General features: G+C 51.6%; 1 protein-coding gene across 2 annotated transcripts; it reads right to left on the bottom strand.

Annotated features, from left to right (window-relative positions):
- Window positions 1-287: 287 nt before the first annotated feature.
- Window positions 288-26,518, bottom strand: ADGRG3 (adhesion G protein-coupled receptor G3). Of its 2 annotated transcripts, none has more exons than XM_058527902.1 (12): window positions 26,473-26,518; window positions 22,272-22,434; window positions 13,125-13,263; window positions 11,372-11,524; window positions 10,449-10,583; window positions 9,899-9,938; window positions 9,615-9,715; window positions 9,356-9,468; window positions 6,922-7,202; window positions 6,639-6,732; window positions 5,210-5,490; window positions 288-3,380 (listed from the first exon to the last, which is right to left on the bottom strand). In XM_058527902.1, the coding sequence occupies exons 1-12, from the start codon at window positions 26,516-26,518 to the stop codon at window positions 3,268-3,270; spliced, it is 1,659 nt and encodes a 552-aa protein (XP_058383885.1). In that variant the 3' UTR covers window positions 288-3,267. The 2 variants fall into 2 exon arrangements, with proteins under 2 accessions (XP_058383885.1, XP_058383886.1); XM_058527903.1 differs by having other exon boundaries at window positions 5,210-5,412.
- Between the last annotated feature and the right edge of the window lie 1,059 nt (window positions 26,519-27,577).

Genomic DNA, 27,577 nt, shown 5'->3' with positions numbered 1-27,577 from the left:
CTGTACTGTTCCACTGGTCCTCATGCCTATCCCTGCTCATATCCCATGTTGGATTTACCACTATGGCCGTGTAATATCTTTATATCCATGCCCTCTTTCATTAAGGTTGACTTAGCTATTTGATGCCCATATGCCTTCATATAAATTTTACAATACGTTTTTAGAAAACCTAAAAAAAGTCATTTGGAATTTTTATTGGAATTGCATTGTATTTATAGATTAATTTGTGAAGAATTTTTATCTTTTCATATTAAGTTATCTTTCTGGGAGCACAGAGCAAGTCAGTCTTCTTATTTCCTGTACATTTATTATATTGTAATGAAAAATAGCAGGAATGAAGAAATTGGGGCAGACCAGAGAAAACCAGGCACGGAGGTACAGTGGGGGGCCCTCCCTACAGCACACAGAGGACTCCTGCGGCCCAGGGCTGAGAAGGTGACGGCCACGGCAGAACTCTGGCTTGGTCCCATTCACGCGGGGCGGGGCGGGCCGGGCACTGGGCAGCCCTCTCCGCCAGCGTCTCGTTTAATCCCGCATCAGCCGTCGGGGCAGCGGCTGCGACCCCTGCCTTTCAGGCTCAGGAGGGGAGGAACTGGTCCACAGCAAGTCGCTGAGGCAGAATTGGGACCAGGCGGGCTGACCTCAGAGTGTGTGCTCTGAACAACGGGCCGGCCGCCTCCTTGGTTGCTATTGTTACCGTTCGATGACAGGGGAACCCTGCCTATCCGTGCTGGGCCTTGGGGCGCACTCTCGCCATAGCCCCTCTTGGTCTTAGAACATGCTCAGCTTGGCACTTGGAGCTGCTTTTGCACTGACCCCAGGCAGTGAGGGACCCCAGCCCCTCAGCCCCTGCCTGGCCCTGGAGTTGAGAGCCCGCCGGAGAGGGAGCGCAGCCCCGCCGTCAGCTCCACTCCCATCTGCCCTCTCCATCCGCGTCAGGAAACCCCGCCCATCCGGGGCTTGTGGGTTTTTGGACCCACATCCCACTGAGCACATCTGGAAAAGCTACAGACCAGGGTTTCCGTTGGGACTCGGGGGTGGAGGATGAGCTGATGATTCTTGAACCCAGGGAAGGCTTTGGGAGGAGGCCCCAGCCTTAACTTCAGCCCAGCTCGCAGAGCGGCCTTGGGCAGGTCGCTGGGCCTCGCTGGGCCTCCATCTCCTCATCCCCACGCGGGGCTGGTCCACTTGGCAGAGCTGTAGAAGGACTCTGGAAGGAGCTTTACCCTGTATGCCTCTCCTGTTTTACATGCAGGCTGCAGAGGGTCATGATTCGCTTTACACAAGGGTTCCACCTGGTTTTTCCTTAAGCTGAAGGGGTCTCGGGGGGCCAACTAACTTCTGCTGAGTCCTTGCCAGGCCCTTTACTTTTGTCACCTCACTTAATGCTCTCAGGACAAAGCGAGGACTTTATGATCTCCATTTTACCAAGGGAGAAACTGAGGCTCAGAGAGGTGAGGTGACACTCCCAGGGTCACACAGCCCCTGAGTAGCAGAGCCAGGATTTGAACCCAGGCCTGTCAGACACTGGAGCTGCTGTTCTTTCCAAGCACAGGTTCGTAACTCTGAGACTCTGGGGGAAGGGAGCCAAGACCTTTAGTGTGAGGAACACACGTCTGTGAAGATAAGCCCAAAACCCACCAAACATGTCCACAAACACTGATAGTGTGGCTCAACTGATGCAGTGTCCACACCCCAGAATTTCCCCTCCAGGAATGCAGCGACTCGTGTAAAACAAGGGCCCCTGCCTTCTTGTCTTTCATGTTTGCTGGGTGGGAGGAGGGAGAAAGGGATCCATTGCAGTCTGATCAGCATCTGGCATCTGGGAGGGGAGGCGGGCTGGCAGCCCAGGGGCTGTGGGGGGCGTCTAATAATAACTTCTCACCTGTGGAGAGTGCCTGACCGGCCACAAAGCCCGCTGGAGAGGGTGGGGGCTGGGTAGGGATGGTGAGACTTCCAGGTGGTTAGTAAGTCAAGGCTAGAGGAGGGTATGAACACGCGGGGTGAGACTCCAGGGAGTCTGGCTGGGGACTCCAGGGAGGGTGGACACCAATGTTCTCCCCTCCCTGCTGTCTTTCTGCATCTGCTTATCTGTTAATTCTCTCTCTCTCCATCTCTCTATCTCTATCTCTATTATCTCTGCCTCTTTTCGTTTCTTACCAAGGAAAGCAGCTCATGGTTGTAAAATGGAGGCCCAGCCACTGGAAGCGACATACCCAAGCTGGGTCTGGCCTGAGACACTCCCCTGGCTCAGGGCCCCACTCACACACCCATCCATTCAGCCAACACATATTTATTCAGGGCCTGAAACTCGCCAGGCTCAGGGTGGGCTGACCCCTTGAGTGAGGATGGCTAAGTGCCTGCTCTGTAGGAGCTCAGATTCCGGGGGAAACGCCCACCTTCTCTCGGCTCAGCCCAGCCCTCTGCCCTGCCCTGGCCCCTCTGCCCTCTGGGGTGCAGAGCCCTGGACCATGTGCCCTCTACCCCACAGTGACAGCAGATCAGAGGTTGGGCCACCCACTTAGCAGTCAGAGTGGGGACTGGGGGGCTTGCTTGAAGTATCACACCCACTGGGTAAGGGCCATTCTCTGAAATTCAGTGTCCCCAGCCACCTGGAGGGTGGCAGCCCCTGAATGGTGGGGGATCATCTGTGAAGATAGACCTTGGTGGGACTGGCCGAGACCAGGGTCAAGCTGGCCGGGAGGCCCAATCCCCCTCAAAGCAAACCTCCAGTCCACAGAAGCCCCAGTGCCTGAGGGGACGACTGCCTCCCGGATGTCCCTCACCTACAGGCAGCCAGTGGGTGGAGATGTGGGAGGGCAGTGATGAGAGGGAGGAAGGCGGGAGGCTGGGGGCTCTTTCAAGGGGCTGTGCCAACAACAGACTCCCCTCCTTGGGCTCAGGCCCTTACTGAGACCAGAAGGTGGGCGATGGCAGAGACAGGCTGCTTTGCTCTGAAGGCAGGGGGGTGGGGTATGGGGCTGGGGGTGAGGGTGATGCTCTGTGCTGGCAGGGGTCTCAGGACTGTAGGACCTTTAGACTCCTGCGATCCTGGATTTGTGGACGCTAGGACACATAGATGTGTCTGGATGGGACCTTTGAAGCCACATGGTCCAACCTGGTCCCCACCCCCTCTCGCTGCAGCCACATTGTACAGAGAAGGGCACTGAGGCCCAGAGGGAGGCAGCGAGCTGCTCGAGGTCACACAGCGAGTCAGAGCTGAGTCCCGATTGCAGGGCCCACCCTGGCCCGGCCACACTGCGGCCCCTATTCTTGAGACACGGTGTGGGCCTGGTCAGGTCGGGCGGTACCGGAGGAGGAGGACACGGCGCTCTGCTTCGGGAAGTAGAGGATGATGAACCAGCAGAAGATGAAGATGCCTGTCAGGGAGGAGAGGGCATCGTGAGCCTGGGGTGTGGCCGACAGGGAGCTGGGCAGCCTGGCTGGCGTCCCCCCAGAGGAGAAATAGCTCCCTTGTAAAAGTTCCAAAACTTATGGAAAAATCAGGCAAAAATGAAAACTACTCCTAAGAAAGATCCATATAGAAATCTTGGAAATGAAAAACGGTGTCCTTGAAATAACGTATATACACGCACCCATCACAGAAAAGAAAGAGCAAAAGATAGGAATTTTCAGACATACAAAACAACCACCACCACAGTGGGTTTCTCCCACTGCCCCTCTATAAAGGATTACTACAGGATGCGCCTCAGCAAGAAGAAGGGGGAAGGTGTGAGGTATAAAATGTATAGTAAGTACAGAAATCTATAGCAAAATAAAAACTTTGTGTGTTTAAAAGAAACTTACAACTAAAACTCTGAACAACAATAAAAACATTGAGAAGAGTTCAAGGGCAGTTAAAGTATGCTGAGGGCCCTGTTGTGTTTGGGAGGAAGATAGAAGGACCGAATAATTCCCACTCGGTTGAAACAACTCGGGAGAGTGAAGTGTTCAGGCTTAAATATTAAGGGTAACGTCTGAAAGAATAACGATATAATCTACAGTTTCAAGGTGCATCTCTCCCCAACTCTTAACATCTGGGGTTTTCCAGATGTGGACTCATGATTCTTCATCTGGGGACCATCTCAGAGGGCCTAATAATAATGACTTCTGTGATTAACCTAGTTCCCACATATTGAAGGCCTACTGTGTCCCCACACGTATTATTTCAGTTATTCATCATGAAATCTGATGAGAAAGTACTGGAATTATCCCAACTTTTCAGGTGACTGGATCAGAGGCGCGGAGTGACTTGCTGGGTGGTGAGGGGAACCAGGATGTGGACTCGGGTCTGCCTGTCCCCAACCATGATGCCCCACAGTCTCACGAGGCACTGGGAGGCAGCCCCGTCTCTGTGGGCTCCCCCCATTGGGTCCGGGACACCTGGGTTCCTAGCGCCTCCTCTGGACGGGATCAGACTGAGTCAAGGCGCACACTGTCCTTCCCTTCTCAGCTGTCAGGCTGCGACGCTTCTCTACGCTGTGTGTATGAGGCGAGGGTGCAAGGAGCAAAGAGGATAGGTGCAGGCAGGGGACCCATGACCACACCCCGGGCGCCTACCTCTTGGCTGGGGTATAAGAGGAAGGGTCCTGGGGGCAGGGAGCAAACGAAGCAATATTTCCTCCACTAATCATTTCCTTCCTGCCTCCACAGCTCCTGAGAGACTCTGTCCACGTCATGTGGCCAGCACATCACATGACCCTGTCCTCCTGGTCACAGCTGATTGGACCAGAGATGGACACCTGACCCAAGATGGCCTGATCAGGTCCTTGACTCTCCTCAGACCGTGGAAGAGACAATCTGACCGTGGTCATTAGACTCAGAAAGTCACGCAGGGTTGAGGTGGCTGTATTGGGCAGCCATCTGGGGGCCGTGGGTAGGAGTGGGCCAGCAGAGAGAAGAATGAAGGAGTTTCCCGAGAGAAGGTGAGAGACTGCATGCGGCTCCAGAGAATAAGATGGAGAAAGTCTCTGCTTTGGTTTCTGTGGCTTTTCCTGACCCTGGTGCCAGCTCACATGAGATCAGCCAGCCTTCCTGCCCTGGGGCCTTTGGCACAGCCCTGGGTATTTAAAATCAGTACCTTGATTTGAGCTAGCCTGCGTGGCATCCAGTTTCTTGCCATCCAACCCCCAACAGCACCCCCCCCCCCCCCCCCCCCCCGCCCAATGCAGACGGGGCAGCTGTCACCTCCCTGGCCCGGGAGCCTCACCTTGCAGGGAGTTGAACAGTGCGAAGACATAGATGGTGGACACGCCCAGGGGCGTAAGGATGGCCAGCCCCCACGTCACGCCCACCAGGCTCGAAAGGCCCAGCAAGGTGAGGACCGCCTTCCAGTTCAGCCCCTGTTTCTTGCCCGCCATGGCACTCGGCAGAGTGAAGATCTTCCAGGCCACCAGGCCCAGGACCACCGCGCTGCAGAGGAAGGTGACGAGGAAGTAGCCATGGACGGTGACGTAGAGGGGGACGGCAGCGTTCTCGCGGAACCAGCACCTGGAGGGGGCGGATGGCCGCTGGGACTGGGACAGCACCCCTGAGCAGCCAGCCCCAGCCGTCTCCCCTAACTGACCTTCCATGACCAAGAAGATGCCTTCTCCCACCTCCGCCCACCGTCCCCCGCTCTCCTGGGGAAGGGGTCCCAAGGCTCCAGGCTGCTGTCTCTTTAGACCAGTGAGTGCAAAAGAGTCAGGTGGCCCCAAAGACGTGTTTTGTTTGCCCCACGTGATATTGTAAAAAAATTGCATTAAGTGATTATCCTTTAAAAAACAGAAAGTTTGGCATAAACATCCAGATTTCTGCTTCTCGTAAGACCATACACCTGGCAGGCCTGTGGATGCCCTCCTGAGGGACCGTAATCAGCTGCCCTTGAGATGGGCATGTGACCGCCAGTCTACTGCAGACCTCCCGCCCCCGGGCTGCCACGTGTGCTTATATTATCTATCTGGCCCCTTTGGCTCCTGTATTTGAGGCCCTGGGGACAGGACCAAGGCCCCACCAGCCCCTCGTAGCACAGAGCCGTGGGCCCGGGGCGGACGCCCTGGGAGAGGCCCGGCTCAGCCCCACAGCTCCCTGCACTGCAGGGGCGAAAGGCTGGGAAGAGCGTGTCCATCAATCTCCCATTGTACAGATGAGGAGACTGAGGCCCTGGGAGGGGACGGGCTCACCCAAGGTCACACAGCAGCTCAGAGGCAGAGCCTAGATAGAACCAGGCTGCTGCAAATATTGGGCAGGTTGTGCTCTGCACAAGGGCACCTGGCTGAGGGGGCAGGTGGGGGCTGAAATCCAGCTCACCCTCCACCCACCAGGCTGAGCACCCGGCATGGCAGGTGGAGGGGGATGGGGGTTCCTTTTTAAATTTGCCCAAAGGTGCCGTGTAGGCTGGTGGTGGCCCAGGCTAGAGCAGGGCATCCTGCCTCCTGGACCAGTTCTCCCTCCGCCTTCTCAGGCCCCCTGTCTCATTGCACTGCCTCTCTCCAGGCCTCAGTTTACCCCTGCAGGCCATGAGCCAGCTGGATCTGAGGATCCTTCGCCTTGACTCACTCGGCCTGTCTTCCCAGATTCCCTCCTCTCCCTACCTCCCCCTGGCCTGATAGGTGCAGCCAGGGACCTGATGTCACCCTCGCTCCCCACCCGCCACTCACAGCTCCAGTGTGGTTCTGTTCTCCTCGTCACGGATGCTGTAGCGGCCGTAGCTGTTGGCACTCCCGGTGCCGATGACCACTAGGGCAGGCAGGCCTGGGTGCGAGGGGGGCAGTATGGCATTGCTGGGCTCCCTTGTGTGTCCCCCTGCAAACCCCCCTCCAGCTGCCATCCCTCAAGCCCCGAGTATATCTGAGAGAGGCAGCCGCCTCCCTGCCCTAGGCCGTTCCCCTCCCCGCTCCTCCCAGGGCTGGCCTTCCCCTCTGCCCACCAGGCAGCACCTACCCCAGCCCACGAGGCTCAGCTTCAGGAAGTAGCGCCCGAAGTAGGTGTTGAAGACCCTGACGATGAGCAGATAGAGGTGGAAGGCTTCCAGGCCCATCCAGGTGAAGGTGCAGAGCAGGAAGTAGTGGAAGACGGCCCCCCGGGCCCAGCAGGCGGAATCGGACCCCTCCACGCCATGCCCCACGTTGGTGAAGAAGACGAGATTCAAGAGGAACAAACTAACGCTCAGGGCCACGTGGATCTTGGGTGGGTCTTCTGACTTGAGCCTCTGCCAGGAGAACCTGGGGCCAGAAGGGCTGGTGAGAGACTGCAAGGGGCTGCAGCTGCCACGGGCGCCCAGGCCTCTCCATCCCACCTCCTCTGCTCTACCCCTGCCGGCGTCCAGGGCGTGAGCGCCCTCAGGTTCAAGTCCAGGAGCCCTCTTGTGGCCCACAGGGCCCCGTGGGTTCCAGATCCTGCCGGCCTCATCCTTCGACTCAGTGCTTTAGCCAAACTGCATAACTTGCAATTTCCCGAATGCATTCTGCTTTTCCACATCTCCCGGGTTTTGCCCATGCTCCTCCCTCTGCTCTCAATGCCTTTCCCTACTCTGCCTTCAAAATTCCCCGGGGGTATTTCCTTCTGGGAAGGCTGTCTCTGAATGCCCCTTATCCCAGGCTGACTTGGGTTTCCCAGCAGCGCAGTGGAACTGTGTCCCCACCCTTTGTCTGCCCCTCCCCACGCTGTGACCTCGGGCCTGGCACAGTAGGCAGGAGGAGGCCCTGGGTGCATTGTTGAGTGAGTGGACAGACATGATGCATGAGCCATAGGGGATAGGAGGGAGAGTGAGGCTCAGAGAGGGACAGGGACTCTCGCAGAGTCACGCAGCAGAGCAGGGGCTCCAGGCTCCCAGCCCAGTGCTTCTTCGCAGGGCTCATCTCCCTCTCTGTGGAGCTCCCATTCTGAATTCTTAGCAAATTTGATTGCAAACGACTCTCACCTGAGGGATGGGAGCCCAGGGCTGCCTGGAGGGGGCATGAGGTATAATGTCCACCTCACCTGAGACACCAGGCCCCACCCTTGGGAGCTGGTGCCAGTGCCTCCTGGCGCTCCAGGCCTGGCTCATGGGGTCCAGCAGTGCAGCCAGCTGGCAAGTCTCGCTCAGCGTGTTGGGGGTGGGGGCAGTGTCCCAGGCCAGGGCTTGGGGGCTGGGGGCAGGGGTGTCACCACTTACGCTCACGATTCAGTCTGAGATGGAGCAGGTGAGGCCTGTGGGGGCTGCAGCCCAGGGCCAGACGGTGACAGAGGCAAAGAGGCATGTGCAGCAGGGCAGTGGGAGGGCCCCGGAATGGGAGTCAGGAGCCCCAGGGGCTGCTCCAGGCCAGTCACGGGTCAGGAGGCTGGAGACGGGGCAGGCAGGGGCGGGGGGCTGCTCCCACAGGCTCCTTCAAGCTGGCAGCTCCTGTGGGTCCCTCAGCTACGGCCTGGGCCTGGGAGAGCCTGGATGCAGGCCGCAGCAGACTCTGCTGTTTCTGCCTGTGCTGCACCCACTCCTCCTTTTTCCAGAACTAGCCCCAGGTTTCCCTTCCCATCTCTCAGCCGTGGAGTGTCAGTGGGGTGGGCCTTTTGTTGGCTCAAACCCCAGAGCAACCACATGGCTTGGGCTGGCCAATCAGTAACCCATCCCTTGACCACATGACCTGCTCAGTCATGGGCACAGGGGACGAGTTAGACCAATGACACTCAACTCTGGTATACACAGGATGAAATTGCATAGAACACTCACACAAATGAATGCATGTAAAAAATAGTGCCAACTGAATGAGGTCTGTATTCTAGTTCATAGCACTGTACCCATGTCAGTTTCCTGGTTTAATATTGTACTACAGTTATATAAAGCGTCGTCATTGGGGAAAGCTGGATGAAGAGACTATGGGACTCTACGTACTATGCTTGCAACTTCCTGTTAGTCTATAATTATTTCAAAATAAAAATCTGTTTTTTTTTTAAAGACCTCAATGCTGGGACTTAGTTTAGAATATTGGCTATCAAGGCAGCTAAAAAGCTGCGACACAAGCCTGGGGCTCCCCAAAGCCCCTGAGTGTGGAGTCGCTGCCTGACACGACTGACAGAGGAGGAAGCGAAGTTGTGAGAAGCAGAGGGGCTGAAGTCCCGAGGACATGGTCCTGATCCAACCATGACTGAATGAAGTCACCTTGGGTTTTTCAATTACTTAAACCATGTGTTCCCTATTATATTTGAGGCAGTTGAGTTGAGTTGCTGCCACTTGCAAATGAAATAGTTCAGACATGTTTCAACCTCCAAGCCCATTTTGTAAATGAGGAAACTGGGGTTTGGAGAAGATGTCAGCATAGGGCTGCACAACCAGGGTGCTTTCTACTCTGCACTGCTGCCGCCCCTGAGGGCAGGAGGGAGTGGGGATAGGGTCACCCACCTCAGGGCAGCGTAGAGGACAATGGTGAGGGCCAGGAAGAACATGGAGGCTCCACAGCCAGCCTGGGAAATGCGTATGAGGGCCTGCACGGTGACCTTGTCCAAGATCGGCCTCTGTGGGGGACCCCCCCCAAACCGGGACCCCATCATTTGGAGGCCAGGCCCACACACCCCAAAGGTCCTGGGCCCTGCCAGGCAGCCTCCTCCCTGGGGCTGGAGCCTGGGCAGAACTGCCGGGATCAGGGTGGGTGGGCCATTACCAGCAGCAGGGCGAAGAAGGTCAGGTGGTCACAGCGGCACACAGTCTCCTTGGCTCTGTGCTCCGTGGAGCAGCCCTTGGAAGACCAGTCTCCTGCTAAGCCTGGAGAGGAGGGGATGGGAACACAGAGGAGTGTATGGGAGTGTAGGGGGGTGGACGGTAGGGGAGGGACAGGGGTGGGGGGAGAGGGGACCTGAGAGGAGCCAAGAGAGGGGAGGGGCCTGCAGTGAAGCCCTGTCCCCTAAGGGGACCCATACCCTCCCCACCTATCTCACCTAGACCTACCTTTATTGACATCCCAGAACACACAGCTGAGGGTCAGGTTCTGAAACCAAAGAGGGTGAGTCAGGGGAGGGGCAGGGGGAGGTGGGGAGCAGGGAGAGGAGAGTGTGGGGAGGGGAGGGGGAGAGAACAGCATTCTCCCGCGCCTTAGCATGTGTGCATTAGGTAGAAAGCAAGGCTCACCCCGTGGGTCACATGGGAACATTAATGGCACCATATGATGGACCCTGGGTCAGCATGTGAGTGGTGTGGACACGGCGTGGGGCTGTGAGTGGAGGGTTACGTGTCTGCGGGCGGGTGTGTAATGCCGTGTTTGTGCAGATGGGTCTGCCAAGTCCTAAGTGCCCCTCTGTGAGTGGGCGGGAGTCTGGAGGGCACGTGGACACGTGTGCAGAGTGGGCCTGTGTCGCTGGGCACGTTGTGTGTATGGCGGCTTCCCCTGGGTGGATGTGGTGGGGGCGCAGAGTCCCAAGGATGTCTGCCCGTACGCCCGTGGGCGCCCCCCTGCCTGTCTGCCCCTCGGTGACGGCCAGGCGGTGGGGGGGGAGCTCACGGGAGGCTGACGCTGGTGGGAGAAGGTGATCTCCAAGGGCTCGGCCAGCCCTGTCACAGGCGTACGGCCCAAACTCAGGCCCACCAGGTGATTGTTCAACACGCTGCTGCCGTCCTCCAGGCTGAGCCGGGGCCCCTGGTAGGGAAACAGGGCAAGGCCAGGCTGAAGAAGGGGCTGTCGCAACCCAACCCTGAAGGGGGGTCCTGGGAGTCTCCAGGACCCGTGGCCCTTGCCTGGAGGGCAAAGTCTGAGCCTAGGTGACCAGGGGGCCAAGGGGTCATGGGTGACGTTTCTGCTGCTCCTTGTCGTCTCCTACTCGGGCTGGGCCAGGGCAGCCCCACACTCCAGGCCAGCTGGTCGTAAAGCCGTGCACCTGCCAGCTGTCCACTGCTGTCCTCCGGAGTTCCTCTGCCCTCTTAACCAGAGGGGCGCAGGGCCAGGACAAAGATCAGCCCGGAAGTGGAGGACAGTGGGTGCCCACATATGGGGGAGCACCTGTCCACACCAGCCCTTAGGGGTACACAAGTCTACGTGTGAGTGGGGACACACACCTGGCACACATTTGCAAGGGCGTGAGTACGCTTGCTTGTGTGGACATGGTCACACCAGAGCACACATGATTATGTGTGCACCAGGAATGTGAAATGATATGTGTGTTTGTGCCTGCACAAGGACACACAGGGATGTGAACACACTCAGGTTACACATACAAGTCCACAGCTGAGTGTGTGTGGGCAGTGTGAGTCCGCAGTCCACAGACTTAGAGATAGGGGTCTGGGAGGACCACAAGCTGCTTCGGAAACACTCTCCAGAGGCTTATCACCTCCCCCACCCCCATCGGGGCTCTCAGCGAAGACTCCAGAGGGCCAGCATTGCCTGTGAACCTTGGAGCTTCCCGGAGCCCCCATCAGGCCTCTCCTCACCTTGAAGAGATTCCCCGAACCGATGTCCAGGACGGTTATGGCCAAGCGGACCGTTGGCCTGCTGCCCTGCAGGGATGCGAAAAGGCTCCTGGGCAGCCGGACTCTGTCAGGGCGCTCGTGCTCGTGCTGGGCCCCTGTCACCTGCCTCGGAATCTGCAACCAGAGACCCGGCCGCTCCGTCTTTACCCAAGGATTCCAGCCCCAGCACAAGTCCTGCCACTTCGCCCGGTTGGGAGGGGAAACTGAGGCACACTGGGTGGAGGGGCAGCACCTGAGGACATTGGCTCTGAGAGGCAGGACACCTGGAGGCACAGTCAAGCTCTGCCCTGTCCAGGCCGAGAGCCCCTGGACAAGTCACGGCAATCATGGAGCCTCAGTTTTCCCAATACGGAGAAAGGAGCTAATGAGCTGCTTGCATGGCCACCTGAGCGGCTGAAAGGGGGCTGTGAAGAGACGACACCCAGACAAGCTCGGTTTGCAAGTGTGAGGGGGAGTGGGCTGGGGAGCGCTTTTTGGCCAGGGTCCTTACAGCCCCTGTGCTCACAGGGGGCTTCATGATGGTGGTGTCTGGCTTCTGACTTGGGAAGAAATGGGAGGAATAAGACCATCGGGCAGGGAGACAGCGAGGGCAGAGATGGAGGATACAAGAGTTTACACTGACTGTGATATCCACTCACGCCCAACAAACACAAACTTTGTAAAAGCTAAGAGTGATCAAAATATTAAAGTAAATTTCACTGGTAATTGCAAAGTGTTTTGTTCATTCTCTGACCTCGCTGTTCCCCTGGGGCTGCAGCCTGATCCCACCTGGTCCTGCCTCAAAAGCGTGCCCTGGTCAATGGAACAGGGGGAGCTAAGTGTTGTAGCTGAGGGCCCCAACTTTCTCCTTCCCAGTCCAGACCCTTGTCAAAAGGACATGTGGGTGACTTCTGGGGTCACTGCATACCCCACGCAGAGGGCTCAGCTCTTGGGTGACATAGTAAAGGGTTGAGAAGGGCCCTATCCGTCTTTCATCTCCTCTTCTCCAGGCAGACCTAGAAGTATCTCCAAGATAGCCAACTTGCCTGCTGCCTGAACTTCCACCCTAGGCTTCATTCCCTACAAGGCGCTGCGCCCTCACTGCACCAAGCATTCCCTGTACATTATCTCATTTGCTCCCTGCCCCCCCCATAACCTTGAAAGTGGGCAACACCATCACCATTTTACAGATGTGAACACTGAGGCTCAGAAAAGTTAAGCAATTTGCCCAAGATCACAATGGCTGGTAAGGGACAGAGATGGGATTTGAAGGCAGACCAGCGCAAATCCAGTCTGCCCATTCAGTCCTTGGCAGTACGGCTAAGTGTGCCTTTAGCTGGTTTCCATGTGTCCCCAGGGTAGAAGAGCTCATGGGAACTTCAGACTTTGGGGAGCCTTAGACCTCATTTTACAGATGAGGGCTCCAGGCCCAGAGAGGGGAGGGGACTTCCTGGAGGAGACCCAGTGAGGAGGTGGGAAGTCCGGGACCAGAACTCAGTCTCCTGACTCTCAACTCAGTGATCTTCCGACTGTCTTGTCCTACCCCCGGGATAATCTGTTAACGGATCCATTCATCTGCTTAACTCACTAGTTCCCATTAGCAAGGAGGCAGGGCACTGAAGGGACAAATTTTGATGGGCACCAAGCACAGACTAGGACTCTCTCCGAATTCTGAAAAATAAGACTGATGAAAACAGGGCCAGGACCAGCCAGCAGGAATGGGGGACCTCTTCACCTGAGAGGGGCTCAGAGAGAAGTGCAGGTCTTCTGAGATGTTGGTGCTGAAGTTCTTGACAAAAGACTTCAAAAAAGTCAAGTTCACTGTCTCCATCTGACTCTTCTCCACCAGATGGACCTCGTAGTTCAGCCAGTATCTGCAAGGGGCCAGGATTGGGGGAAGCAGAGGTTTGCAGGCTGAGTTACCCACTCGCCTGGCCTCAACTACAGACGGAGAGATGCCATGGGCAGCGGTCAGCCGGCCCTTTGCCCAGAATGTCAATAGAAAGACCCTGGGGTCACTGAGGAGAAGAGGGGTGGCATGGAGGCCCTCCGAGCTGGTTTTGAGGGATTCCAGCTAGCAGTTCCTCTGAGTATTTCCTGTGTTTGTCTTTTTTGTGTTAAAATCTATACAACATAAAATTTACCATTTTAACCATTTTAAATCATACAGTTCAATTCATTAAATACATTTACAATGTTGTGCGACCATCATCCCTATCTAGTTCCAGAACATTTTCATCACCCCAAAGGAAACCCTGTACCCGTTAAGCAGTCACTCCCTTCCCTCTTCCCTCAGCCCCTGGCTACCACCAATCTTCTTTTTGTCTCTATGAGTTTTCTTATTCTGGATATTTCATATAAATGGAATTATATGATATCTAGTCTTTTGTGCCTGGCTTCTTTCATTAAGCATAATGTTCTCAAGGCTCATCTATGTTGTAGCATGTATAAGTATTTCTTTTTTTTTTTTTAAAGATTTTATTTATTTATTTTTTCCCCTCAAAGCCCCAGTAGATAATTGTATGTCATAGCTGCACATCCTTCTAGTTGCTGTATGTGGGACGCAGCCTCAGCACGGCCGGAGAAGCGGTGCGTTGGTGCGTGCCCGGGATCCGAACCCGGACCGCCAGGAGTGGAGCGCGCGCACTTAACCGCTAAGCCATGGGGCCGGCCCTAAGTATTTCATTCCTTTTTATGGATGAATAATATTCCATTGTATGGATATACCACATTTGTTTATCCATTCATCCATTGATGGACATTTGGGTTGTTTCCATTTTTGGCTATTGTGACTATGGCTGCTATGAACATTCACATACAAGCTTTTGTTTGAAGACTTGTTTTTAATTCTTTTGGTTTTATACGTGGGAGTGGACTTGCTGGGTCGTACGGTAATTCTATATTTAATTTCTTGAGAAACTATCAAACTGTCTTCCACGGCAGCTGCACCATTTTACATTTCCACTAGCAATGCATGTTCTAATTTCTCCATATCCTTGCCAACACTTGCTATTTTTCATTTTGTTTTTAATTGTAGCGCTACTAGTAGGTGTGAAGTCGTATCTCATTGTGGTTTTAATTTGCATTTCCCTAATGAGTAATTATGTTGAGCATCTTTTCATGTGCTTGTTGGTCTTTGCATATCTTCTTGGGAGAAATTCCTCTGAGTATTTTAAACCGTGGGATGATAATTATGTGGTGTGTGTGAGCGCTCAGCAGGTTTGTTGAGTGCTAACTGCATACTGGGAATTCAGCCTTTGGAGACTGAGCTGTGCGGGAACCGACTTATGGGAACTGAGCTGGTGTTGGAACCACACAGAACATAAAATTTAATTGACGTTTATTTTACTGCAACCCCCTAGCATCAGCTAAAATGTCAGGGCAAGGCAAGCCCATGGTGCTCTCCGTGGTACTGAAACTTCACCACGCTTTTCCTAAGCCTGAGGTCCTAAGACCCGGCTTCCCAGGTGAGGGCTGAGGTAGCAATGGGAGAGAAAGGGGAACAAAAGCAGATACGGCCAGATCAAGGCTGTTGGAAAGGAGTACCTAGGGAGGTCTTGCCAGGGAGAAAAAAGGGAGACTTTTATTTTGACATCATTTTCAAACAGTGGCAATTACCAAGGGAAAAAAACCCCAAAGAAACTACAGAAAAAATATCACATGATATAAAGAGTAAGCCATGCAAATATGTGCAAATGTGCTTGGGTGGGTCAGGCAATTAGAACACCAGCCAGTCAGAAACAGTGTGACAAGATTGTCCAAATCCATTGATTAAGCTACACCATTTGATTCTAGCTTTTATTTACCTTTTAAAATCTAAACAAAGAATTATTGTGCTTTTCAACATTACCAAATAAAATAGTGAGTTGTGTTTCACAACATATATCGTTTACCTCAAGCACTTTCAAAAAATTTCTTGGCCTCATAAAACAGCCCAATTCACTTTCTTGAGGGAAGATTTCCTGATCTGGTTCTCAGAGCATTTTTAAAAATTATTTTAGTTGTGAAATATAATATATATTCAAAAAGTCTAAAGCATGGGTATATGGTTGAATTTTTAATTACAAAGTTGACATCCATTTGAGCATCATCTTCTTTGTCTGATGTTAATATAGCTACTCAAATTACTTTTGGCTCATGTTTGCAAAATACGTTTTTTTCCACATTGTGCCTGTTTTTTCATGGTAAATGGTGTGAGGTTCAACAACTTGTCTTTTACCTTGGAGGGGATATATTGACATTCTCCAGACCTCTGAACGCTCAGAAAATTCTCTGAGGTGATGAGCCCCTGAATTCTTGTGGGGTTTATCTCCCATCCTCTAGTTCACATATCTTCCTAAGGCATCTTAAGTACTTGCCACTTTCTGTTCATCAGATCTAATCAGCATAATGTCAGTATAATGGACCAGAGTGACACGTGGTAGAAAGTCAAGATTAACAAGGTCTCTGTGAACTATGTGATGACAGAGGTCAGGAGAACTGATATAGCCCTTAGGAGACACTGGGCAAGTATACTTTCGGCTCTGCCAAGTAAAAGAGAACTGCTTCCACAGTCCTCGAAAATTGGTATAGAGAAAAAAGTATTAGCCGTGTCATAGCTGCATACCAACTGCCAGGGGCCGTGTTGATTTGTTTGAGTAAACATACTCATCTGTGACAGCAGCTGTGACGGACCCACCCCCTGACTGAGTTTATGATAGTCCACAGTCATTCTCCAAGACCCACCTGACTTCTGGTGAGTTAAATGGAGTTGTGACAGGTATCACCAGCCCTGCTTCTTTCAAGTCTTTCATGGTGGCATTCATGTCTGCAGTTCCCCCCAGGGATGTAGTTTTGTTTACGGTTTACTATCTTTGTAGGAAGAATATATCCTGTTCCAGAAGCTTCCATTTAGCCCTTCAATGGAATGCCTTCCCAAAGGCAATTCAATGGAGAAAGCATAGTCTTTTCAACAAATGGTGCTGAAACAATTAGATATCCAAATGGAAAAATAGTAATAACAATAGTATAAAGTTAGACATTTACCTCACACTGTGCACAAAAAATTAACTCCAAAGGCATAACCTAATTATAAGAGCTAAAACCAGCCACTTGTAGAAGAAAAATTAGGATAAAATCTTTGTAAACTTGAGCTAAATGAACATTCCTTTGATATGATATCAAACACTAGTACACACAAATTTAAATTGGATTTCATCAAAATTAAATGTTTTTGATCTTCAAAAGACATCATTAAGAAAATGAAAAGACCAAGACATAAACTGGGAGAAAATATGTGCAAATCATACATCTGATAAAGGACTTCCATCCAGAACATAGAAAGAATTCTGAAAACTCAATAATAAGAAAATAAACAACCCAATTAAAAAGGAGGGAAAGATTTGAATAGTCATTTCACCCAAGAAAATATACAAATGGCTAATGAGCACGGGAAAAGATGCTCAACATCATTAGTCATTTGTGAAATGCAAATTAAGACCACAGTGTGATACCAGTCACACTCACTGGCATGGCTATAGCCAAAAAGCCTGACAACATTGCAAGGATGTGTGGAAATAACAGCCTTTTACATGGCTGATGGGAAAGCAAATGATACAGCCACTTTCACAAACAGTTTGGCAGCTTTTTATAAAGCTAAACATATACTTACCATATATCCCAGCAATTCCATTCCTAGGCATTTACCCAAAAGAAACGAAAACACACATCTACAAAGACTTGAATGTGAATGTTCATAGCAGCATTATTTATAATAACCCCAAGCTGGAAACAATCCAATTGTCCATCAATTGGTGAATGAATAAACAAAATGTAGTGTGTCCGTGCGATGGAATATTACTCAGCAATAAAAAAGAACAAACTGTTGACATATGCTAAAATATGAATGTAACTCAACAACACTATAAGTGAAGGAAGCCAGACTCAAAAGACAACACAGTATGTAGTTCTCTTTGTAAAATGCCCAGAAAATGCAAATCTATTAATCAGAAAGCAGATCAGTGGTTGACTGTGGCTGGGTATGGGAGCAGGAATTGTTTGCAAACAGGCACAAGGTACTTTTGGGGTGCGATGGAAGTTTCTAAAATGATTGTAATAATAGTTCCACACGGCATAAATATACCACAGATTATTGAACTGTACTCTAACAATGTATAGATGGTATGGTATATAAGTTGTGCCTTAATAAAGCTATCAAAATTAATAAAAACAAATGAGATACCACTGTATACTTCTTAGAATGGCTAAAATTAAAAAGACTGATGATACCAAGCGTCATAAGCTGTGGGGTAACTGGAATTCTCACACACAGCTGGTGGGAGTGTAAGATGATACAGCCACCATGGAACACTGTGGCGGTGCTAAAATTCACCATATGCTTGCCTGCGCCAGCAATTCCACTTCTGGGTATTTACCCAAGAGAAATGAATGCATATGTCCATGGAAAGACGTGCACAAAAATGTTCTTGGTGGCTTCATTCATAATAGCCCCTGTTATGGCCTGAACATTTGTGTCCCCCCGCAAATTCATATGTTGAAACCCTAGCCCCCTTTGTGATGGTATCAGGAGGTGAGGCTTTTGGGAGGTGATTAGGTCATGAGGGTGGAGCCCTCATGAATGGGATTAGTGCCCTTATAAAAGAGACTCCAGAGAACTTTCTAGTCCTTCTTTCCACCATGTGAGGATACAATGAGAAGTCGGCAGTCTGCAACCCACAAGAGGGTCCTCCCCAGAGCCCGACCCTGATCTTGGACTTCCATACTGAAGAGCAGTGAGAAATAAATTTCTGTGTTTGTAAGCCACCCAGTCTATGGTACTTTGTTATAGCAGCCCGAACTAACTAAGACAGCCCCAAACCAGAAACAACAGAAATGCCCATCAACAGTAGAAGAGACGATGAATAGTGGGATATTGATGCTGTGGAATGCTGTACAGCAACAATGAGAACAAACTATTGCCGCATTCAAAAAAACCAGATGAATCTCACAGGCATATGGATGAGGGAGAGAGGCCAGACACGAAACTATGTATGTATGATTCTATTTATATGAAGTTTGAGAACAGGTAAAACTAATATTTAGTTATAGAAGGGAGAATCACAGTTACCATGATGGGGTGTTACTGACTGGGAAGGAACATGAGGGACCTTTCCGTGAGGCTGGAAAAGCTTTATAGCTTGATGTGGGTGGAAGTTAAAGGATGCATATATAAATATGTGAAAATTTATTGAGCAGTACAGTTCACATCTGTGCATTTTGTTGTTATATATTATACCTCAAACTGGCTTTTCTTGGAAAAATTTTGGGCCTTGGACCTCTGCTTCTGAGTAGTGTGGAGGTGTTTGCGATAGATCAATGCTCTCACTGAGAACAAATAGGAAAGCTAGATACAATACAAAAATAGATACAATACAAAAATAACTTGTTTAAAGGCCTCAGAGAGCGGCTTGAACAACAAGAACTAGAGGGGTTAAAATTCTCCAGAGGGAGCGTCACAGAGAAATGAGCTGAAATCTGCAGTCTCTTTTTTCCTGGGGACACTTGCTCATTCTAAGCATGGACGAAAGACTGAGAATTTGAGTTTTGCCTGGACAGAGGTCACTACTGGTCACAAATACTGCCCTGCTGGGCACAAGATGAATGAAACTCAGAAAGGGGTTAAGTGAAGGAAGCCAGACTCAAAAGACGACATACTGTGCCTTTTATTTAAAATGCCCAGAAAAAGGCAAATCAATAGACAGCAGATCTGTGATTGACTGTGGCTGGGTAGGGAGCAGGGGTGGGTTCCAAACAGGCACAGAGCACTTTGTAAAGTCCCAGCAGGGCATTTGGTGGTCTTAGTGGTGGTGTGGGGGGGGGTGGGCAGTGAAGAAAGGACCCTGGGCCCTCAAATTCAGACCTCTTCAGAATTCTAGAACGGCATGTCAGAGAGGCACAGCTAAGGGGAAACTCTGAAAAGCAGAGCAGATTTTTCCACAGGCTTTCACTTTCTTTTAGTGGATCGTAGAGATAAACGTGAAAGGTAAAGCAACAAATCTTTGAGAATAAAACATAGAAGAGTATCTTCATGATTTGGGGGTAGGCAAAAGTTCCTTAAACAAGACTCAAACGCATTAACTATAAAGTAAAAGTCTGGTAAATTGCATTACATTAAAATTAAGTCAAAAGACAGCACTAAGAGAATGAAGGGACAGCCCCTCGTGAGGGGGAATATATGCACGTGTATATATTTGCAGAGACATGTATCCAGAGTATATAAAGATCCCCTAAAAATCACTAAGAAAAATTCAAACGACCCCATAGAACACCGAGCGAAAGACTTAAAAGGGCACTGCACAAAGAGGATGTCCAAATGTCCAATAAATATATGAAAGGTGTTGAATTTCAATAGTCATCAAGGAAATATACAGTCATGTGTCACTTAATGATAGAATATGGTCTAAGAGAAATGTGTCATTAGGTGATCTCGTCATTGTGTGAACATCATGGAGTGTACTTGCACAAGCCTAGATGGTACAGCCTCCTACACACCTAGGCTCTATGGTACTAACCTTATGAGACCACCATCATATATGTGGTCCATCGTTGACTGAAATGCCATTTTGCGGTGCATGACTGTAATTAAAATCACTATATGATACAGTACAAACCTTCCAGAATGGCGAAAATGAAAAAGCAGACAATACCGAGTGTTGAAAAGGATGTGAAGCAACTAGAACTGTCATATACCGATCCTGGGAGTGAAATTTGGTTCAGACACTTTGGAAAACCATTTGACAGTTTCTTTTTTTTTTTGTGAGGAAGATCAGCCCTGAGCTAACATCCGTGCTAATCCTCCTCTTTTTGCTGAGGAAGACTGGCTCTGAGCTAACATCTATTGCCAATCCTCCTCCTTTTTTTCACCCAAATCCCCAGTAGATAGTTGTATGTCATAGTTGCACATCCTTCTAGTTGCTGTATGTGGGATGTGGCCTCAGCATGGCTGGAGAAGCGGTGTGTCGGTGCGCGCCCGGGATCCGAACCCGGGCAGCCAGTAGCGGAGCGCGCGCACTTAACCAGTAAGCCATGGGGCCGGCCCCGTTTGGCAGTTTCTACTAAAGCTAAGCACATGTCTACCCTATGACCCACTAGTTCCACTCTTAGGAATATACCTTACAGAAATACTCATGTTCACCAACATACACAAACAAGAATATTCATAGCAACACTGTTTGTATAAGCCAAAAACTGGAGACCACCCAAATATCCATCAACATAGTAGAACGGATAAATGAATTATATATTTAATCCTTGCAATAATCCTACAAATTAGGTGTTATTTTAGCCCCACTGTACAGATGAGGAAACTGAAGGTAACCTGTCCCGAGTCCCAGACCACTTTTGAGCACCAGCAGTCTGACCCCAGTCTGTATTGCCGTAACTTCCCCCACCGCCTTCCCAACCCAGGTTCATGCTTGACTTTGCTACTTACCTGCTGTGTAGCTATGGACAAGTTAGTTAACCTTTTGGAGCCTTAATTATCTTATCTGAAAAATAGGTTGATAACAGGACCTACCTCAATAGGGTTGTGAAGATAAAGGAGGTAAGTTGGTTAAATGATAGAGTTGGGAACAGAATCCACATCCTCTGATCCCAGACCCCCTGCTTTTCCCAAAGTGTTTATCCCCACTAAAAGGCAGCTCGAAGAGGAGCCCTCTGAATGCTCCTTGGAGCTAAGAAGCTATTGGAGCAGCTGCAGGGGGGATGGGAGCGTTTCCAGAGCACCGGAATAATGTAGTTCAATCGGATTGCTGTCCTAACCCCCAGCCTGAGAACACAGGCTTTTCATTCATTCTTTTCGACAAATATGTATTGAGTACCAACTATAAACCTGTCCTGAGTGTCCCAGAACGGTGATGGGCAACTTTGATTGGACAGGAGAAGAAGGCAGAGAGGCAAAGGTATTGTTGGAGATGACTCTTGGAGGTGTTGTGTTCTAAACTCTTTCCTCTCCCGCAACCCAAGATCTCCTGATCTCTTGGTCTTGTCAGTCTCTCGGTCTTACTGATTCTACACTACAAATCGCTCTAATCCATCCCTCCCTTCCAGGTGCACAGGGCCAATTGGTGGTGGTGGCGGTGGTGGTGCAGCCCTCACTCACCCAGACCACCACCGGTGCATCCTACCTGGTCACATCTCATCCCGCATCACCACCCTTATATCCTTCCCTGAAGCCTGAGTAATCTTTCTAAAATGCGAAGTTACTACACTCTTCCTCTATTTAAAATATATCATTGCCCCGCCCCCTCCCACGTTGGTATAGCTTACACAACCCTTCACACTGGTCCCTGCTTATCTTTCCAGTCTTATCCTCTACCCACCCCACCCCTCCATTGTTGCCTCCATCCCCAGCACTTTACTCTTTCACAGTTCAAAGTACTGTAGTTCTCCCCCAGTACTCCCTGAAGTTCTGCTGCTAGTGTCCTCTAACATTGCTTGGGTCCAACTAGAAAACTCCTATGCAGCCTTCTAAGCCCTTTCATGGGTTGCTTCCTCTGGGAAGCCTTGGCAGACTTCCTTCCTTTGAGCTAACCTGGCACCTTGTCCACACTTCTGTATGATCACACCCTAGAGTCACCATCATTTGGGGCCATGTCTGTCCCTCTACAGCTCCCAATGACAGGGACAGGGGCTGATTCATCTCTGCATCCCCTGGAGCAGAGGGGTCTTGGTGGGCGGGTCAGGCAGAATGTTGGTGTCAAACAACAAGGTGGAGGGGTGAGATGGGAGCAGCATTTTCCAGAGCCATAGGAACTGATAGCTCTGTCCCTTCCTACTACACTAGTCTCCCCCCAACCCCCGCAGGAGCCCCAGATTCCTGCTCCAGCTCAGAGGGGCCGCTTACCTCTGCAAGTTTCCCAGGTGACAGGTTTTGCTCCCCCACTGCCTGCACTCTCGGAAGCACTTAGCAGTGTTCTCAAGGTGAAAGGACTCATACATGTTCACATTGACTAGCCCCAGGCAGACATTTCTCGGCATCTCCACGCTGGCGTTGGCATTTCCCTCACCTAAGGGAGCGATGCAGAGAGTGTGAATGGGCTGGCTGGGCAGGGACAGCAAGGGCAGGGAGTAGGGGGGACGGAGCTCGGGCTCCAGAGCCTGGTAGTGTGGGCTGGAGTCCCAGCTCCATCCATCCACACTAACTGTGAGCTTGAGCCGGACTCATACCCTCTCTGGGCCTCAGTTTCCAAGGTGAAAGGAGATACTACCCCCCATCTCACAGGGCCAGTGGGATGCTTTGGGGAAAGTGTGTACAAAGGACTTGGCATGTGGTTCTGTCGATAAAAGGTTTCATACGTTAGTGCTATTACCCTTTACCGCCTCCTCCAGGGAGTCTGCCTGGCTTTTCACAGTCGTTCCATATCAGACTTTCCAAAGCCCTTGTAACTGTGGCCTCACGGCATAACTCTTGGATGTATTCTGTTTTGGTTTGCTTCATTCTCCCACATTCCCATTACAACCCTCACGGCGACCTCCTGGGGTGGGTAGAGAACACAGCAAACTGAGGCCCCCTGGAGCCTAGTCACTCGAGCACAGTCACCAGCCAGTTGGAGACGGCTCCAGGACTAGAGACCAGCTTTCATGACTTCTAGTTCAGTTCCCTTTCACCTGGTACAGGGGATGGAGTGGAAGCTTTGGGTCATTTACTAGCTGTGTGACCTCAAGCAAGTTACTTAACCTCTCTGAAACTCAATCTTCTCATCAGCCAAATGGGGCTAATAACACCTTCACTGCAAATTTTAGGGAGTATTAGAGATCACATGCATAAAGAACATAGCTCACTGTAGGTCTTCAAAGAGGCGGTCTTATTTATTCCAGGACGTGAGAATTTCATTGTAAAACTATTTGTATATCATATACTTACGTTGGATGTATGTATGTGTTTACATATTTATCTATCTCTCAACAAAAGTAACACTTGCACAGAGTTAAAAAAAAAAAAACAATTAAACCGTGCACAAGGGCGAAAAATGAAAACTAAAAATCCCCGCAGCTCCCAGTTCACCTTCCAGGCTTCACAACCTGTAACAGTTTATTGCACACCCCCCCCCCCGAAATTTTCTATGCTTATGTAAATCATTTTAAAATTTACACGAATGGGATCACTTAGCAATATATCTTGAAGAGCTTTCCACATCGGCACGTGCTGATCCATCTCATTCTTTATATACTTGCAGACTCGTCCGTTATATGGGTATTACAACGCTTTCTCTGTTGGTTCTCTATTGGTGGACATTTAGGGTTGTTGTTTTTTTCTTGCTTTTTTCTATTTCGAACAATGCTGGGTACATCTTTGTCAGCTTGCGTTAATTCATAGAAAACATCCCTATCATAGGAATTTCTGGGTCAAATGTGTGTGCTTTTAAAAATGGCTAGGTGTTATTGAATTTCCTTGTAAAAGGGATGTACCTATTTACACTCCCACCCAAAGTGGGCAAGAGCGGCTGTTTTCTTCATGCTCATAATCCTAGACTTTACCAAACTTTCAAATCTTTGCCAATCTGAGGGGTAAAAATGAATTTCATTTTAATTTAAGAAGGAGTCGGAGCATCTATTTGTATGTCTTTTTCCGTGAACTGCTTTGTCGTATCCTTTTTCCATTTGGGAGTGGGGGGACTTGACAATCTGCGTGCTTTATCTTCCCGACTGGCCCCCCAGGGACTGTTGGGGGGGCTACCTCTGGGATGTGCGGTGCTCGGGGTGAGGTGGGCAGAGAGATATTTACTTTTCATTTTTTATATCCTTCTCTGGTGTTTGATTTTTGTGTTTAAATCATGCACATTGTTACTTTCACAATAAAAGAAACTAGTTAAATTTTAAGACAAAAATAAAATACATGATACAGATAATGGCAGACCAAAGTTAGAGTAAATGTAGGGTAAAAAGAAAGTAACATTTTAGCAGATTTTATAATAATCAGATCTATGTGTAACAATGTTTTAAGTAGCTTACAAAGGAACTTAAATTTTCTGTTAGATTGTAAGGATGTCCACAATACATTGTTTAATGGAAAGAGCACACAATGAGTGAACGTGTATATAACATGATCCACGTTTGCTTTTAAATGAAAGAGGAAGAGAGGAGTAAGAGGGAAGAGAGGGAGAAAGGGAGAAAAAGAGGAAGAGGGAAGAAGAGAGGAGAGGAAGAGGCGCGGGGGTGGAGAGGAGGGCAGGGGAGGAGGTAATTGTCAACTTGAGGGAGGTGCCATTCTCTCTGTGATCGCAGCCCTCTGTGTGCCCGAGGGGTTACAAATGGGTGCTGGGTGCAGGTTGTACGGAGGTGGGTGTGAACAGAGCTTCCCTCCCGGCCTGCCATGAAATTTCAGTGCAGGCATGTATGTGAAGCTCTTGCCAAGCCCCTAGCGCAGAGAAGATTATTAAATATCTTTTTTGCAATTATTTTTGGAAGACGTTGGAAGCATTTAGCCCAGACAGGGAGAGCCTGAACCAGGCCTGTGTGCAGGATGGTGCCCCTCCGCCCCCGGTCCCGCTCTGCCCGAGGCCAGCCTCTGAGGACCACCTCAATCTGGGCTCATACGGGGAGTGGGCCGGAAGCAGAGGGCAGGAGGGGGCGGGGGGGGTACTTGCCCCTCGCGGTGCCCCTACAGCCCCTCCCTACAACTCGCCACCAGCCGCCTGCTTTTCCCTGGCCCAGCTTGTTCTCCCAGGCGCAGCCATGGCGTGTGACACCCTTCTTGGTTCCCCCGCCCCCACCCACACCTTTGTAGGGTGTCCCTTTATTGAAGAGTGTGCCTGCCTCCTGCTTGGCCCCCTCTACGCCTGGACTCCTCTGAGTCCCCGTCACTCTGCGGGACTGTGAGTCCCCTGAGGGCAGGGACCCTGTGGTGAACCAACACAGGGCCCGCAGTCCGTGGAGGGCCCCGTCAGTGCACCTTTTATGAATGAATGAATGAATGAATGAGCAAACAGATGAATGGCGACTGAGCCATAAACATCTCCAAGGGAAGGAGATAGAAACCTCTCAAGGCTCCTCACCGCGTTCAAGTGGCTGGCGCTTTGCCCAGACCAGAGCACCCACATCCCCGTAGGGTAAGGTCCATCGCAGGGGAGCCTCGGAGGCCCAGCCGGTGAACGCAGCTTTTGTGAAGGGCCCCGGGTCCTCAGGACGCCCACCGAGACCGGATGATGGCCGACGTCGGTGAGTAGGTTAATTAATCCTTCAAGTGTTGCCTGACGGCCTGCTCCGCCCCAGCCCTCCCCACACTACCAGGAGGACAGCACTGCCCTTTGTCACCCTTTTTGAGCCAGGCACTGAACTTTGACCTGCACTGAATCTTCCGTTTGACGAGAATAGGTTTCCTCGAAGCCGGAAGAGTTTAATTCGTGTGTCCAAAGCCACATGTCCCCATGCTGGACAGACACACAGGGGGACAGGCCACGCGCTGACTCAAGAGCAAAGCAGAAGGAGGCTCAAGGCACTGAGACGGGAGCCTGAGGAGGGGGCACTCCCTCTGCCCGCGGGGACCACCGCAGACGGAAAGAGCGGTGGGAGGGCAAATGAGAGCGGCTTCCCCCGAGACAGGACAGGAAGGGCAAGGCCTGAGGTCTCAGACCTCTAGAGAGCCACCACATGTGTGTGCAAGGCCGAGAGGAGGGGGCGGGGAGAGTCTTGTTCCTGGCTTGGCCGTTTGAGGACTGTGGGGCCATTGCGGGGACAGAGAGAGGGGAGCGGCGGCGGGGCGGGGTGGCAATCGAGGAGGGGAGGGCAGCACAAGTGGCCGGCCTCAGCCTCAGAGCACCCCAGCCCCCTTCCGCAGGAGCGCAGAGGCCAGCTGGAGAAGAGCTTGTCCAGGGACCAGCCATGTCCCGGAGCCAGCCCGTCGGGGAGCCACAGCCCAGAGTGGATCTGACACCCAGCGCTGACCGAAGTTTATCAGGATGCCATCTAACTCAGGAAGGTGTTGAGACCATCAGAGTGGGCTCCTCGGAGGATGTGCTCCAGACACCCCGCTCCCTACCCGCTCCCTGTCCCCATCCCTGGGTCTCCCAGGCTTGGCAGGAGGGGACGAGGAACCAGCTACTCACCTGAGGCCAGAAGCAGGAGGAGCCCCAGGGCCCTGGGCATCACCATCCTTGGCCAGCCTTGCCCACACTGGCCGGAGCCCTGTGGCCGTGTGTCCGTCTGGTCCCAGATTCTGCCCAGCCAGCCTGCCCCCACCCCCCGCAGCCACGTCACCACTTCCTGTGGCCTCTTCCTGCTCCATGGCGCCATCGGTTGGGTTGTGAAAGGTGACTGGGGAGAACGAGGCAGTGCTCCTGGCCTCACCCCAGCCCGCAGAGGAGCCGCTGAACCCACCCAGGGACGCTGCTCCCAGGGCCCCGCCTGGGTGGGCGCTGCAGGGCTGGGGTCCAGCGGCCACAGAGGCCTCCGCACCCAAGCAGACACCTAGGGAATAGTGATGAGCACAGGCTTTGGAGTCAAACACACCCAGCTCAGACCTTCCTCTCACAAGCTGAGGGCCTCTCTGAGCCTCCGTTTCCTCCTCTGTAAAGCAGATACAGCAATGGCGCTCCTTCCTAGGGCCATGTCAGGGTTTGAGGAGGCCCGTAACACGGCCTGGCTATAGAGATGAGGGTGAAGATGTGGACAGGCTCATGTCTCTCATTCATGCTCGTGGTTTGGACAAGGCCGGGCTCAAGCCAGCCCTGGAGGCCACGGCCCTCTGCCACAGACTGGAGAGCGGGAGAGGCAGGGTAGTTGAACAGGAGCACTGGCTCTGGGGTTGGTCGGGCCTGGGCTGACGCCTATCCTGGCCACTTCCCAGCTGGATGAGCTTGTGTGAGCTGTCCGCTGCTCCGAGCCTCCCACGAGTCAAGTGGAGAACTCACGAGATGACGCGTGTGGAATTCCTCAGCCAGTGGGTGTGGCCATTATCGGCACTAACATTTTACGATTATCGGTAATGCGAAATTACTGTCATCGTCGCCCAGCTCATTACAGGTGGCCCAGGCAGGAAGTGGGGGCAGCAAACACGCATGGGGTGCAGCATGAAGGAAGGGGAGGGGCTGACCACTCAGAGCCCTACTCTGGGGGCCCCAAGGAAGCCGTGGGATGAGGCCAGGGCCCTTGGCGGGGTTCCACGGCCACTGTGAGATCACAAGATGAGGGGCCCCCCACGAGGAAAGTGCA

The sequence above is a fragment of the Diceros bicornis genome, chromosome 32 (genome assembly GCF_020826845.1).
Source record: "Diceros bicornis minor isolate mBicDic1 chromosome 32, mDicBic1.mat.cur, whole genome shotgun sequence".
Lineage (NCBI taxonomy): Eukaryota > Metazoa > Chordata > Mammalia > Perissodactyla > Rhinocerotidae > Diceros > Diceros bicornis.
The sequence above is the reverse complement of the archived record's forward strand: the minus strand, read 5'-3'. Positions and strand labels throughout refer to the sequence as shown.

Excerpts from the sequence above, each read along its gene's own strand:
- ADGRG3 (XM_058527902.1), bottom strand. The coding sequence starts at position 26,518 with ATGGTGATGCCCAGGGCCCTGGGGCTCCTCCTGCTTCTGGCCTCAG. Across the intron at positions 9,716-9,898 it reads GTTCTGGGATGTCAATAAAG|GCTTAGCAGGAGACTGGTCT; the intron begins GTAGGTCTAGGT and ends CCTCCTCTCCAG. Across the intron at positions 9,469-9,614 it reads CCTTCTTCGCCCTGCTGCTG|AGGCCGATCTTGGACAAGGT; the intron begins GTAATGGCCCAC and ends GGTCCCCCACAG.